Consider the following 16,572-nt stretch of genomic DNA (forward strand, 5'->3'; position numbering starts at 1 on the left):
GTAAGACTTCCAAAATGCCCTTTCTCCCGAGCACCCGCCCCCCGGACCGCAATTCTGCGGCTCCCCCCCCACCCCTGGAACACACTTTGGCGGCTTTACCCCCACCAATCGCACTGCGGCAGCTTTCCCCCCAACCCGGAACGCACTTCAGCGGCATCCCCCCCCTCGGAACACACTTATCACCGGGTGAACACAAGGTGCCCTGTTTGTGGCTTGAGCCCATGCCCCCCACAATGTCAGAGAACGCCACTGTCTAGTACACAGTAGCGACACAGCCCAGCTGTTCTTCAGAGAGATATCAGACTGACTGACTGAATGACTCAAAGAATTAATATCCTGGGCAGCAGAGAGTAGAAAGGTGCTTAACTCTTCCAGACCCTCCCTGAACCTTGTCTGACCCACTCTTACCCTTGCATGGTGACACACTGACACAGCTCCCCTTCAAAGCTGCAACTGTGCAGATATGATTATATACTGCTAAAAAAATAAAGGGAACACATAATCATCACAGTATAACACCAAGCCAATTAAACTTCAGGGATATCAATCTGTCCAGTTAGGAAGACTAAGCGATTGTGAATCAATGTCACCTGTTTTGGTGCAAATGAAAGTGAAAACAGGTGCACTGGAGAGGCAACAGCAAGACAACCCCCAAAAAGGGAATGGTTTTGCAGGTGGTGGCCACAGACAATTGCTCTCTCCTTATCCTTCCTGACTGATTCTTCTCTAGTTTTGCTAGTGTCCTTGTCACTACTGGTAGCATGAGGCTCACACTGAGCACATGTGACAGACGTGAAAGAGTCTGGAGACGTCATGGTGAAAGTTATGCTGCCTGCAACATCATCCAGCATGACCGGTTTGGCGGTGATGGTCTGGGGAGGCATATCCTTGGAGGGTTGCACAGACCTCCATGTGCTAGCCAACAATACCCTGACTGCTGTTAGGTACCGGGATGCAGAGCCGGACAGTAACGGAGTACATTTACTTGAGTACAGTACTTAAGTACACTTTTGAGGGATCTGTACTTTACTCGAGTATAATTTTTGGGGAGTACTCATGACTTTACTCAAGTACATTTGAGAGGCAAATATTTTACTCTTTACTCTGCTACATTGCTATCCATAACTGTGAGTACCCGTAACTTATTCTAAAAAAAAAACTTAAATTTCTAAGCTAGATTCTACTAGCTATAGAAAAGTGCACTAAATGATTGGCTAGCTGCGATAATGCGGCTTTTTACATTCTCTGTTACGTTTGAGTAGTCGAAGCCACATGCACCCGCCAATTTGCCAGCTGTATTTTCTAGTCTGAGCTCGAGTAGCCTACGAAAGTTTTTTTACCATACAAAAAATGTAAAAGCCTAATTAGTTCAGTCGTAGGCTATGCTAGTTGCAAGCAGGGCATTTCAGCTCACTTATTGCACCAGAGCGAATAACTAGAGCAGGGGCTATTTGGCTTTTAAAAAAAATAACAGTTCAGTACAATAGTGTTTGTTGAACTGTAAGGCTTAAATGCCTATTCAAGTGGGGGAACGCTCTTGAGTGTACTTATATCTGTCTTGTTATACCATAAAAAATAGCCTACAATTGTATTTAAATACATGAGAGATATGCTACCCAAAGTCTTGTATTTGCCTGACCTAATATTGCAGCACTTGTTAGAATGTCAGAAGCACCTAAATACTTTGCTGGTCCACGTAAATTAAAGTTAGTTGCACCTAGGGTTGCCAACTTCTGAAAAGAAAAATGCGGGACAATCGTGGTTCTTTACAGGAACATAAGGGACAGTCAAAATATTTGTACTGTATCACACAGTGTATGTCATTTCAGGTTCGTATGTGTTTAAAAGGTTCTCAGACATAAACATATTTGTTTTGCTTAACCTGTTTATGTACAATTTAATTCTAAAACACACAAAGTCACATTACACACAAAACATAGTTTAAAATAATAGCATTTATTAATAGAAAGCTTTTGTAACATTATACACTACATTTTAAAGAAATTAAAGAAAATAATAGCCTACTTTTATTCAGCAAGGACACATTAAATGAATCAAAAGTGACAAAGACATTTATAATGTTACAAAAGCTTTTTTTATTTCAGATAAATCTCCTTTAAACCTTCTATTCATCAAATAATCCTGACTTCTTTTTTTTAAAAAACATTAATAATAATCAGACATGTTTCTTGGGCATCAAATCACATCAGCATATTATTCCCTCGGGTAGATTGCATGTTTTCTTGCGTGGCTGGATGTTGGACTCATGAACAATAATCACGTTGTTTAAATTCACCAAAACTGATTTGGCTAAATCAAAACCTGGCCGTACAGTGAAAGGGATCTGCCGGATCGAACCGGGAGCGACCAGACAGCAGAGGATTCTGTTCAAATTAAAAATCTAATTATTTTTCCCAAAAGAATCATTAATTCTCAATTTATAGTTTATTGGTATGGTCTGATGCGCGTGATTGGATGATGATCAGATCTGGGGATGATCAGATGATGATCTGTCGTGATCATTCTTAAGTGTCGTGTTGCTGTTGTATCAGTCAGATCAGCTCAGCACTCAATAAACGGGACAAAAGAGGGGCCGCACGGGAAAAATAAGTTAGGCCCAATAATCGGGACGTCCCGGCTAATTCAGGACAGTTGGCAACCCTAGTTGTACCAGTAAAACCAATTTAAAAAGTTAGTCTGGAGCCATTGGAAAATTATGAACAACCAGCACTTCATAATTAATAATACTGCTATGTAGACTACATGATGGGTATCTTTTCTAATATTTATTAGTTTATTATAGTGTAAACTGAAATATTATACTGTGTTTTACAGAGAAGGCATGAGACACATCTGGAGGAATACTGTCAACTGACTTCAACAGCCTGCAAGAGGCCATCAGAAGGTGGAACAGGCTTCAAGGCGAAGCAACTGAAGCTGCTGGAGACCAAGCAGTTGTCTCAGAAGACGGTTGATCGGGCTATCCTCCGCTTCATCGTTCAAGGTCTCCAGTCCTTCTCCCTGGTTGAGAAACCATCCTTCCAAGACCTTATTGTAGAATTACAACCGAGTAGTGCCGTCATGTCCCGCACAACTGTGCGGCCCAAGATTGATTCAGCTACATCTAAAATGAAAGAACGTCTCAAGAATGAAATGAAAAAGGTACCATACATTGCCACCACTACTGATTGTTGGACGGCCAGGAGAAGGAGCTTTATAGGTGTAACAGCCCACTGGCTCGATCCTTGCAGTTTTGAACGCCGTTCAGCTACCCTTGCTTGCCGTCAACTAAGGGGCTCCCACACATTCGATGCCTTGGCAGCTGTTTTCACCGACATTCATGCAGAGTATGAAATAAGTCTAAAGGTTGTTAGAACTACAATAGACAACGGGTCGAATTTCGTCAACGCATTCCGTGTCTTTGGTCAACAGGACGAAAATAACAATGAAGAGTTAGTTGCAGTTTTTTTAAAAACAAGTACTTCAGTACTTTTACTTAAGTAGACATCTGACTGTAGTACTTTTACTTGTACTTGAGTAAAATTTAGCAAGGGGTATCTGTACTTTTACTCAAGTAATGAAGCTGTGTACTCTGTCCGCCTATGCCGGGATGAAATCCTCAGACCCATCGTCAGACCTTACGCTGGTGCTGTGAGCCCTGGGTTCCTCCTGGTGCAGGACAATGCCCGGCCTCATGTGGCCAGAGTGTGTAGGCAGTTCTTGGATGACAAAGGAGGAGATCCCCTAGGACACCATCCGCTGTCTCATCAGGAGCCTGCCCAGTTGTTGTCGGGAGTGCATACAACTTTTTAAGACACATGGATATCACTGAAGCTCTTTAGACAGATGATGTTTGATCCTCTTGAATACGACTGATACAAAGGCTGTATTCAAAACCGCATACTACTACCCTACTAAGAACATAAGAACATCAGAAAGTTTACAAACAAGAGGAGGCCATTTGACCCATCTTGCTCATTTGGTGTCCATTAATAACTAAGTGATCCAAGGATCCTATCCTTTGAATGTTCCCAAATTGTCAGCTTCTCCTGCTTTCCATCTTGAATGCCTTGAAACCCAATTTCCATTTGTGTCCCCGGGTCTGTGTGTCCCTGCAGATCTGGAAAAGCTCCTCTGGTTTGATGTGGTTGATGCCTTTCATGATTTTGAAGTAGTAGGACATTCCCTTCAAACCTGGAATAAGTCTGGTCGTTTGGATGGGCAAAGTGAGGAGTCCATATAGACTCCTAGGTCTTTCTCATGCGTTACTTCTTCTAGTTCCCTCCCATAGTGTAATTATAGTGGACATTTTTATTACCTGCATGTAATACCTCGCACTTGTCCTCACTGAATTTCATCTGCTGTGTGTTAGCCCACACCTGAATATTATCTAAGTCCCTTTGAATAGCCTGTGCTGCCGAGATTGTATCTATGTATCTATATATGCCATGTGACCTCACATGACATGGAATGTCAGCCGAACGTGAAGCATGATGGAATGCAATATTCATTGTAATGAGCTCTGGTTGTATACTGCATATTTTGGAGACTGTAGCAAACCATCCGGGCACATTTACCATACAATCGTCCAATATGCATACTGCTGACATGTTGGAATGTAGTATGTGTAGTAGTAAGCGGTTTTGAATAGGGTTGGCAGTGCTGGCTCCAGCTCCGGAGTGGCTCCAGATATTCAGCTCCAGCTCCAGGCTGGCTCCGTAGCTGATGGAGACCCCCTGCCCCAGCTCCAGGCCGGCTCCAGCAGTCCCAGCTACAGGTCCAGAGCAGCTCCGGTGCAGCTCCACACTGCTGCTCCAGCTCCAGATGCTTTTAACCAGCTCCAGCTCCGGAGCCACAAAAAATAATGCAAACTATGATGCGATCATTATTTATGTTTCCTTTTATACTTCTTTTATGTAAATAACTTTAACAAAAACAAAATATTAATAACAAACATCTGTTTAACCATTCAAACATGAAAAAGTAGAAGACTGTAAACATGTCTGTGGCATATTAGGGTTGCCAGCCGGCCAGTATTTTAGCGGACTGTCCGGTATTTGTACACTACATGGCCAACAGTATGTGGACACCCCTTCTAATTAGTGTATATGGCATATGGGAGACTCTGAGACCAAAATTCTATGGTCTGATGAGACCAAAATAGATATTTCTGGCCTCAATGCTAAGCGCGACATTTGGTACAAGCCTAACACCATCATCCTGAGATCACCATCCCTACTGTGAAGCATGGTGGTGGCAGCATTACACAAAATGGATACAGCAAAGTACAGGGAAATCCTGTAAAAAAAACTGCTGAAGTCTGGGACCTGGGACTTGGGAGAAGATTAATCTTCCAGCAGGGAAGCCAAACATACAGCCAAAGTCACACTGGAATGGCTTAAAAGTGAAAATGTCAGTGTCCTGGAGTGGCCCAGTCAAAACCTGGACCTCAATCCAATTGAGCATATGTGGAAAGAGTTGAACATTGCTGTTAACCAAAGGTCCCTATCCAACTTGATGGAGCTTGAGCAATTTTGCAAAGACGAATGGGCAAACATTGCTGTGTCCAGATGTGCAAAGCTGGTAGAGATTTATACACATAGGCTGTAATTGCTGCCAAAGGTGCCTCTACCAAATATTGACTGAAGGGGTGATTACTTATGCATTCAATTATTTTCTGTTTTGTATTTGTAATTAATTTAGAAACAAAATGCAGATCGTATTTTTAACTTTGACAAATTTTCAGTGTTGATCAGTGGCAAAAACTCCTGATTAAATCCTTTCTGATTTCATGTTGTAACACAATGACATGTGGAAAAGACCAATAGGGGTGAATAATTTTGAGAACCACTGTAAAATCAAGCCACACAGCAGTCTCCTTAGACAAGCATTGGCAGTAGAATGAACTTTACTGAGAGCTCGATGACTTTCAACGTGGCACCTGGGAGCAATGGAAATCTCTGGAGTGATGAATCACGCTTCACCATCTGGCAGTCCGATGGAGGAATCTGGGTTTGGTGGATGCCAGGAGAACGCTACCTGCACCAATGCATACACCAACTGTAAAGTTTGGAGGAGGAATAATGGTATTAGGGCTCTGCCCCTTAGTTCCACTGAAGGGAAATTTTAACGTTACAGCCTACAATGACATTCTAGGTGATTGTGCAATTCCTGTTTCAGCATGACAACCCATGCACAAAGTGAGATCCTTACAGAAATAGTTTGTCGAAGAACTTCACTGGCCTTCACAGAGCCCTGACCTCAACCCAATCCCACCTTTGGGATGAATGTAAAAGCCGACTGTGAGCCAGGCCTGATCGCCCAACATCAGTGCTCGACTTCACTAATGTTCTTGTGGCTGAAATCCCCCCAACAATGTTCCAACATCTAGTGGAAAGCCTTCCCAGAAGAGTGGAGGCTGTTATTGCATCAAAGGGGGACCAACTCCATATTAATGCCCATGATTTTGGAATGAGATGTGTGACAAGCAGGTGTCCACATACTTTTGGCCATGTAGTGTATGTACTTTGACCCTCTGTCCAGTATTTTTGGAAGATGTGAGGTTATTTTAAGTACTGTAATCTATTGAATATGTTGTTAAAAATGTTATCGGTGTACAATTTGCACTCAACCCCCCACCCATCGTCATCTAATTGCCAGCACCCCCTCTAGACTGACATTGCGCAACCCCCCCCCCCCCCCCCCCCCACCAGGGGTCCTGTATTTTCATATCTTAAAAGTGTTAAACAAGGTGTAGGGGGCATGACTCCAGCATGTGACCTTAACTCCCTGGCAACCAACTTTTGGACAAACTAGTCAGGACATTTCAGATAACAGATGGCTATAAAATGAGGTTAATTTAGGCAGATGAAGAATTTGGAGTTAAAATGGACTTTACTTCTTTTGCAAGTGGTTTATGAGAAATCCCCTGAGATTATAGAATCACTTCTTGAATGGAGTGAGAAAGTGAAGGTGTCATATAGTTACAATTAATAATAAAATAATAATGAATAAATAAATAAATAATGTATTATGTACTAATAGCTGGAGTGAGAACTGATCTTATTTTATAACCTCCAACACACAACTATACCTATGCATTTATATATTTTGTTAATTTAAGAAAACTGGACTTAATATCTGGGTGGGTTTAATGAAGGGGGAAAGAGTGGAGCAGCTCCATGAACTCGGCTCCGGCTCCAGGCTCCACAGCGCTCCGATGTGCTCCGCTCCGGCTCCAGCAATAATGTCAGATCCAGCTCCGCTCCTACTCCGGAGCACAACTAACAAAAACTGTCCAACTCCGCTCCGGCTCCGGGCTCAGCAGTCGGTGCACGGCCAACCCGAGTTTCAAACACAGCCGATGTCTCTGCACCACAACGACCTCCCCTGGCACTAACTGTACATTTAGCGACTTTACCCTTATCATGTGACACGAGAGACTATGCTGCCTCGTTTTCGACAAATCAGGAACTTAACAGCTGCGTTAAGTGTGAACGATTAGTGGTATAAATAATAACCAAAACAAGTGTTTTCTGTATCTTTAGATTTGGAGAACCAGCTTTACGGTTTTCTAGACACTTCTTATACCTTATACCTGAATTTCTCCAGAAGCTCGTCCAGACAAGCCCGTAATTGCAGTGTTTATTTAATTCAGATTTGAAAATCGCGTTTTTATTTCCGAGTCACAGTACGTGTTACCCACAGCCCCGCGTTCTGACCAGCTGAAACTTTGAGCAGGTCAGCTGACGAGTGTGGAAGTGAGGGCGGACAGCAGGCTGGTTGCTGAACTGGAGACACGGGGCCACTTGACTGGAAGAAAGAGGCCAGGTACTGACCAAAGCTTTATGGTTGATTATTTATCTGTATAGGGACTCCAGATTTATGTCTTTAGTGATGTATTAATATGTGTGGGGGTCTGCAGATTGTATAAGAATCTTAATCTTAGGAGATACGATAAGAAGATGCTTAAGAAGATACGATAGTGTATGGAATGCATGACAGTGGGTCAAGTCGATACAAAGATAATTATATAATTGTCGATTTAATATAGACCATTTAACTTGACCTGAATGGAGGACTGGCGTCTTTAGTAGTGTTTTATTAACGAAAAAACAATATACGGGAAAATATAGGCCCTATAACGGTATATTTCTAATCAATCTTTTAGGCAATCGCACACCGATAGAAAACAAATTAAGATGGACCTTAACGGGGAACTGCACCGAAAATCTATCTTCTCGGGTTATTTCATAAGTAGAAACATTGTGTGGAGTGAGTTTTTCAGTCGCGTTCGCGTATCCCACAACTTGCTGCGCTCGATATGTCTTACGTCACACGCAGCAGATGGAAGAACGCCTTTCTGCAGTAACCCTGCAGAAATCGATTTGATTGGATGACTTGATTTTTGTTTAAATATTAGTGTTTTTATTAAAACAATTTGAATTGCCAATCATTTAAGCTTTATTGTGTATCATAGATTTACGTTATATTTGTTAAAATAATTGAATTGTTTAATAAACCATTGCTAATGCTAAAGCGTGGATATAGCATTCTGTATCTATGGTGTTGACAATGCTGTGTGTGATAAGTTGTCGTTCACCTCCGCTAACTAGGGGGCAGCAGTAAGAATATAAGAGTTTACAAGTGAGAGGAGGCCATTCGAGCCACCGTCAGGGTTGCCAGATTGAGGCGAAAATCCCCAATGTGTGGGGGAAAATCAAAACCATGGGGGAAAAAATAGGGGGAAAGATTTCATGGGGGATTGTATGGTGGAAAATTATTTTTCAGATGGGGGATTCAGATTGAAATGGGGGATTTCTGTAACATTTTATTCATATTTTTCCTACTTCGATGTAGATGCAGTAGTATGCAAATTGCACAGACTAGTTTTACAGCATCAGACCACGGCACCAATCAGCAGCAAAATGCAAGATCATTTTGGGCACACCTAGAGTGTAGTTGTGTACGATTGATCAATACATATTCACTGGGTCCAAGAAACGGCGTAATAAGGTAATATGATTTAAATTCAATCAGTTGCCTATCTTTAACAGTTAGTCACTGATCAGGCACGAACAAATCGCGGGGTTTTGTGACAGTATTTGTCGAAATGACGATGGCGTGAGGACGCAATCGAGAAATATTGCGCACATTCACGCACTTTCGCTATTCTGCCGAGACTTTGATCAATTTAGCCAATGACCATCTGAGACTGTTCAGAAAACGTGCAGATACTGCGCAGAATAGCAAAGGTCTGCGTATCGTACACATACACATCTAAAATGACGGGTTAAAACTAGTCTGTGCATCATTTAACGGTAGGGTATGCAATCTTTTGTTATACTGGTTGAAAGTCTCTTCACATCCTGATAGCAATCAATAATTTAAGTGGTCTTCTGTGGAAGGGACAGGACTAAAACAGGATCGACTAATCATTGCATTCGGTCCGAATGTAATTATAGGATGTCCTTCCTGTCTGTCAATCTATATTTGCATACCGTCGCGCAACTTGTTTGCGCAGACAATGACACGTCATCAGCGCGGGAACCTTGACGCTGTGCAGAGCGAGCGCGAGAATGGGAGGCGAGCCGCAGCTACTATTTTTAAAAACATAATAACCGTGAATAAGATGTTTACGTTCGTTATTATTGTAATGTCTAACCTATGAACGAGACATGAGGTAATCTGAAACTGTTGAGATCGATTCCACCCACACGTCTCTCCTCCTGGCGCTGAGACTCTGCCCTGTGTGTGTGCGCATGTGTGATAGAGGGGGCGTGGCTTTGGAGACGCCTCTGAAGCGAGGGCGGGCTCTATGCTTTCAAAACAAGCTGCGAACTGCTGGCCTCTCAGGATTGCATACCCTAGCTTTAAGTATAGTGTTAGACCATATCAGACTGAAAGCAGCTTGATTTGGATAGTTTTTTATTATCTTCATTCTGTAAAGTTAGGTGTTCTCAACTGCATTACATATGCGTACTGTTCTGTTCTCCTTGCACGTGACGTTGTACAATTCTACAGGCGGCTAAACGTCTTCTATTGCATAAGAAACAGTCTGTACTTGTGTTCCAATATTTATTGCTGGACAGATTATGCCCCAGTGAATCATGTGGCAAATAATTCGGTTGCTACAGTTCATTGTGCGAGGTGGGAAAGGGAACATGAAAACACGTTTTACTTTTTTAAGCACGTTATGATCGTATGCATCATCCAGTGTGTATGCAAATGTAAATATTGTGGTACTATGCATACTCGTATTCTCTCATTTCAGGATTTTTTTTTTTTTACCTGCATAGTCCAATATTGGAATGTCGTAGAAGCTGTTTGATGTAGATAAGCCTGTCAACACTGAATTTAATGTTTATTTTTCATTATTTATGAAAAGTTTAGCACCTTTCAAACTGAAGAGTAAAACAGCTTTGTGTTTTGAGATGAATGTAAAAACACCTGTTAATATATACACTATATGCAATAAAGCCCTTGATTTTTTTTGCACACAGATTAATCGATTATCAAAATAGTCATTTGTTGCAGCCCTAAGTTAAACATTAATATTTTCTATAAACCTCCTTGTTCAACAATTTAATTGAAAACTTCATCTTACTCTAGTTGTTTTGAGCAGATCGTTAAGACGGGAGCATCTTCAGTGGGTTTTTTTCATGTTGAAAACAACGGATACTGAGCAAAGTACTGCATGTTGGAAAGCCATGGCAGCAAAAGTGATCACGTCACATTGTGTGTTACAGGGTGTGTGTAAAGGGGAGATGGTAACAGTGGCACAGTGTGTGGTGGCAAGGCTGCTCTCCTCACTGTGGAGGAAGGCTGAGGAAGAGGAGTTTGAAGATGGTCTGCTTGGGTCAGGTCAGTCCCACAAAATCAGCCCTTTGACACATTTAGGACAGCTTGAGATGCCCAGGAAAGATTCATGCTGAGAGACACTCAGATCAGACCAGCACAGATAGTGTGATAGAGATTAATCTGGAGCTAGCTCACACCACCTAACTTTCTATATACACACAAAACACTGCCTGAAGTTATCCTCTTCAAAAGAAAGTATGTCAGAAGGAATTTCCCAACAGCACTCGTGATATCAGCAACTTGTGATATCGTCCCCTTTCATTGATTGAACTTTAGACAATAATAAGTGTATGAGTATGCACATGAATTTGCTTATGAATAAAAATGTGTGGGTTTGTTATTTTCACTTATGTGGTTGTGAAGCAGGTAAGGAAGAGGTGCGGAACATCTCCATGGGTGAGGTGACACATTTAGGCCAGGACTACGGGCTGATTGACAAGCTGGTATGCTTCACACAAGCCGAAGTGCTGGGCGGTGGGGCGCTGGGTGTTGGTGACCGAGTCCGTGCCATTGCTGTTAGAGACCACTCCACTGCTGGCTGGAGGGCCTTGAAGGTGAGGACAGGGGTCATGGGAACAGTGCAGGGCAGTATCTGCATAGACTACTGGCACAGTAACTTGTGCATAGTTACTACTGTACAGACTGTAAATTACAAGTACAGTCTGAAAATAAATTAGTAATTCATTCTCCTATAAGATTGCACTTATACAAACATTGTCATACTTCTTGCTTTTCCATTATTAGTACTCGTATTGTTTATTTAGATTTCCCCTATTCTCCCTTTCCCTTGGCCCTTGACTTTGACTTAACATCTCGTCTGCACTGATCAGCTTTTACAATCTAGTATGTAAGACCTTATATTGTTTACTGTATATCTTGTATACACTTTAAATTTAAATTGGAATTTGTAAAATGTATTATGCCTTGAACTGCACTATATTATTGCACTTTTATATTTTATATATATGCTCTTATATTTTGTAAGTCACCCTGGACGAGTAAATATATATATAAATAATAATACTGATGTAAAGGTATTTGGACTGGGTGGTTACTGGTGCACTTGTTTGTCCTGGCATGCAGGTTGAGCGAGTGACAGATTCCTGGGAAGATGAAAGCGGTTGGTCCATTGAATCAGAGTCCAATAAACTCAAGCCACTGATTGGCATAGTGACATCATGTGACCAGGATGGCGGCTTCATCAATCAGACCACCTACTTCCCCCACGATGCTTTATCTAAAGGTAAGAACTGAGTCTTTTTGTCTGAAAGTAATGATTCTGTCTGCACAAGTCTGATGTTCTCTCTCTGTCCCAGGGTTTAAGCCAATAAAAGGGGATTGGGTTCAGGCTCAGTACTTCATCAGTCCCACCGAGTGGTCCAGTCAGGCCCAGTCTGTCTCACCGCTTCGGTACCGCCGTATAGACCAGGTCAGACTGCCCTCTACCTCCCTCTCTTCTTTTCCCCTATCTTTCTCTGTCTGTCTCAGGTGTGTGTCCAGTCTATAATATAGTAGAGTAATATTCTATTTCTTAGGTGTGTGTGTCCAGTATCTGTGGCCGCAATGGGGTGGTGGATGACCAGGTTTTCTTTAATTTGGACTCCCTGCTGTTGCCAAGGCAATACAACCCCACCCCTGGTGACATAGTCACAGTGATCGTGGTGGAGAGTAGCCAGTCACTGTACTGCTGGAGGGCACTGTGTATGGCTCCCTGTGACCGCAGGTAATTGATATACTTTTAGTATCATCAGGGGATCATTACAGTGAATGTTAAGTCTCCTGTGTGGACTGTGCCGTGATACTTTGACCCCTGCTGTTTTCACAGTGTGTGTGTGATGCCAGTGGCCCTGATGGGCTCACACTGGGAGAGCCAGAGCCTGCTGCAGAACAGAGGGGGGCTGCAGGTCAGCACCGACACCAGTGTTGGCAGCTTGCTGCTGGGGGAAAGCAAAGAGCTGCAGATTTGGATAGAGTGAGTATTTGACACTGCACAACACTGCATTGGCATAGTGCATAAAGTGACTAATGTTGCACAATACTACATTAACACTGAAACTGGACAGAGTAAATGTCTGATGCTAGGGCTGTGCTGGTAACAGATACTTATTATCGATATACCGATGAAGAATTTACCACAGTGCCCAGTATTACCGTCTGTAGGGGGTGGTGAAATTCTTCAAGAAGTAGGAAGCCTCTTCAAATTAACTTTTCAATTCTATTGTTCAATCAAACAACAGAACTACACAAATTCTAAATAAAAGTACTGTTAACAAATACAGACAAACAGAATAAAATAAAAATTTAAAGCAGGGGGGTGGGGAACCTTTTTCCTATCAAGGGCCATTCGAGCATTCACAGATGTATTCACGGGCCACAACCTTAATTAATACACCTACATCAAAACATTAATACAGATGAAACTTGCATTCTAATGCAAGAACAAATCACTTTTTTCTAAATGCACACACTGCAGTCAAAACTTAAACAACTATACACTCACCTAAAGGATTATTAGGAACACCTGTTCAATTTCTCATTAATGCAATTATCTAACCAACCAATCACATGGCAGTTGCTTCTTGCATTTAGGGGTGTGGTCCTGGTCAAGACAATCTCCTGAACTCCAAACTGAATGTCTGAATGGGAAAGAAAGGTGATTTAAGCAATTTTGAGCGTGGCATGGTTGTTGGTGCCAGACGGGCCGGTCTGAGTATTTCACAATCTGCTCAGTTACTGGGATTTTCACGCACAACCATTTCTAGGGTTTACAAAGAATGGTGTGAAAAGGGAAAAACATCCAGTATGCGGCAGTCCTGTGGGGGCGAAAATGCCTTGTTGATGCTAGAGGTCAGAGGAGAATGGGCCGACTGATTCAAGCTGATAGAAGAGCAACTTTGACTGAAATAACCACTCGTTACAACCGAGGTATGCAGCAAAGCATTTGTGAAGCCACAACACGTACAACCTTGAGGCGGATGGGCTACAACAGCAGAAGACCCCACCGGGTACCACTCATCTCCACTACAAATAGGAAAAAGAGGCTACAATTTGCACAAGCTCACCAAAATTGGACAGTTGAAGACTAGAAAAATGTTGCCTGGTCTGATGAGTCTCGATTTCTGTTGAGACATTCAGATGGTAGAGTCAGAATTTGGTGTAAACAGAATGAGAACATGGATCCATCATGTCTTGTTACCACTGTGCAGGCTGGTGGTGGTGGTGTAATGGTGTGGGGGATGTTTTCTTGGCACACTTTAGGCCCCTTAATGCCAATTGGGCATCGTTTAAATGCCATGGCCTACCTGAGCATTGTTTCTGACCATGTCCATCCCTTTATGACCACCATGTACCCATCCTCTGATGGCTACTTCCAGCAGGATAATGCACCATGTCACAAAGGTCGAATCATTTCAAATTGGTTTCTTGAACATGACAATGAGTTCACTGTACTAAACTGGCCCCCACAGTCACCAGATCTCAACCCAATAGAGCATCTTTGGGATGTGGTGGAACGGGAGCTTCGTGCCCTGGATGTGCATCCCACAAATCTCCATCAACTGCAAGATGCTATCCTATCAATATGGGCCAACATTTCTAAAGAATGCTTTCAGCACCTTGTTGAAACAATGCCACGTAGAATTAAGGCAGTTCTGAAGGCCAAAGGGGGTCAAACACAGTATTAGTATGGTGTTCCTAATAATCCTTTAGGTGAGTGTATAGCCTACAATTAACAAAAAGCTCAAAAACGGCATATAATGAAACAATTGTAAACTTAAATATTGGAATAATGCTCAAAAGCAATATTTTATAGTTAAAAAATAACTGCATTTATCAAAACATAATTGTACAGTAAAGTAAACATTTTCAACCTACAAAGCTACAGTGAATAAAATCAGTGTATTTCAATAAACAAACTATTTACTATATATTTACCCTGCATACCTCGGGACAGTCCACACAGGACACGTTTCTGCACTTTCCCTGCATAAACTCGCACCTCACACTGCATTTTGACAGCCCTCTCCAGGTGAACACTTACTCCACGAATGTATAGCATTTCAATATATGCTCCTCCGCTGATAATGTCCATGAATCATTATTTTGCGTTATTGCACCCTGTACTACGTGCAGTAGCAATTGTGTATTGATCAGTAGAGTAAAAGCACTCGTTGCCATTTGGACCTGGAGTTTCTCTCGCAATGTTTTCACAACACTGGCACAAACCCACGAATGATCTGTCATTCACAGTATCACTGATGCCCCTGAATCAGTCATGTTCATATAAACGGCATGTCCAAAACGAGCTCTCTTCAAATCTCCGTTTCAAATCCATATTTATTTGCGGGTAATCATTGTATCCACTCAATCTGACTACAGTTGTCAGAAAACGCCTGTAATTCTGTGCAATGCATGTGTTTTTCAAGCACATGAAAGACTGTAGACAGATAGAGATCGCCACTTGAGCACCAGACTGACTCTGTTGTAAAGGCAGGATTATGGGTTATATTTGAGTTATGTATTTTAATGACTAGAGTAAATAACCCGATTTTGGCTATTATAGGTAAATGTGTTTATAACTTATTTATTTTCGTGTTTATGCAGTTAAAACGCAGTAGAGATGTTTATTACATAAGCTCGGCGCTTCTAGTGTTAATTGTATGTCACAGAAATTATTTTTTTCAAATGGACTCTAGGGCCGGAGCAAAGTTCCTCACCCCTGATTTAAAGGAACGATGTGCAAATGACTCCATTGCTTAATGGAAAAATGGCTTTGTTTCTCCATTGCATGATGACTTTTGAAAATAAGTGTTCTTGTACATTAAATGTATTGAACCACTTTTTCATTACTTTAGGGAGGCTTACACAATAATGTTAGAACAAGCAATTTAAAATAATTCTATGTGCAGCAGAGCAAGAAGTGAAACATCACAACCTGTGCACAAATTATTTTAAGTTTAATTGATGTTGCTTTGCATAAACTACATTTTGATGAGTAGTCCTTGAAATGGACAATATAGATCTAGGGCTAGTTTCTAAAAGTGATGCAAGATTATATGATAGAATTAAACTGAAATCCCATTTGCACTACATGTTTCACTTCAGTCTTTCTCCATCTCCCTTTTTTCTGTAGGAACAGGGGCTCAGAGACCCACCGCCTGCTTAGCTGTGGATTTGCAGGTTTGGACCCAGAGGCTCAGTTCACGGTCTCCCTCACAGGAGAGGCCCCCCCTACCACAAAGACAGGGACCCAGCCCACCCATGAGGCCCCAGATGCTGTGTCCATCAGCCAGACCTATCCCTGCCAAGGCTATGTTCGCAGCCCCTTGCTCGGACTTCTGGGTCCAGTCAGGGGACACTATTTACGCCCATTGTCTGTGCCCCTGGAGCCTGCCAGTGAAAGGGTGGCCCAGGCTGTGCGCTCTCCCCCAAGCCAGGGAGGTAGTGGGAGTTGTACTCTGGGACAGCAGTCGAAGGGGAAGGGTGGGGCACAGACGGAGTCCCCCCCAGAAGAATTGTCAAAAGCCTCTGTGAAGGAGCCACAGAGGTTTGGAGACAGGGATATCACTCCGGGTGAAAGGCTGTCTATCTCTGTGCGCTGCCAGGCCAAGTGAGTGAAGTGTCTTTCTGTCCTGGTTTGTTTATTCTGTTCCTCTCTGTAGAGCAGTAGCTGTACAGTGTGTTCATATATTCTGGTATTGACCTGACACACAA

The 16,572-nt window shown here is 42.3% G+C and overlaps 1 protein-coding gene across 1 annotated transcript in view; it reads left to right on the plus strand.

The window, feature by feature from the left end:
• Nucleotides 1-7,484: 7,484 nt before the first annotated feature.
• Nucleotides 7,485-16,572, plus strand: part of mov10l1 (Mov10 like RNA helicase 1) — a 51,649-nt gene continuing 42,561 nt past the window's right edge. The window contains exons 1-8 of the mRNA XM_066719464.1: nt 7,485-7,830; nt 10,749-10,863; nt 11,227-11,414; nt 11,944-12,103; nt 12,177-12,289; nt 12,396-12,583; nt 12,686-12,832; nt 15,992-16,468. Of these exons, the coding sequence (XP_066575561.1) occupies nt 10,767-10,863; nt 11,227-11,414; nt 11,944-12,103; nt 12,177-12,289; nt 12,396-12,583; nt 12,686-12,832; nt 15,992-16,468 (1,370 nt within the window). The 5' untranslated portion in view covers nt 7,485-7,830; nt 10,749-10,766. The remainder of the gene's footprint in view (nt 7,831-10,748; nt 10,864-11,226; nt 11,415-11,943; nt 12,104-12,176; nt 12,290-12,395; nt 12,584-12,685; nt 12,833-15,991; nt 16,469-16,572) is intronic.

This window comes from Amia ocellicauda, chromosome 12 (genome assembly GCF_036373705.1).
Source record: "Amia ocellicauda isolate fAmiCal2 chromosome 12, fAmiCal2.hap1, whole genome shotgun sequence".
NCBI lineage: Eukaryota > Metazoa > Chordata > Actinopteri > Amiiformes > Amiidae > Amia > Amia ocellicauda.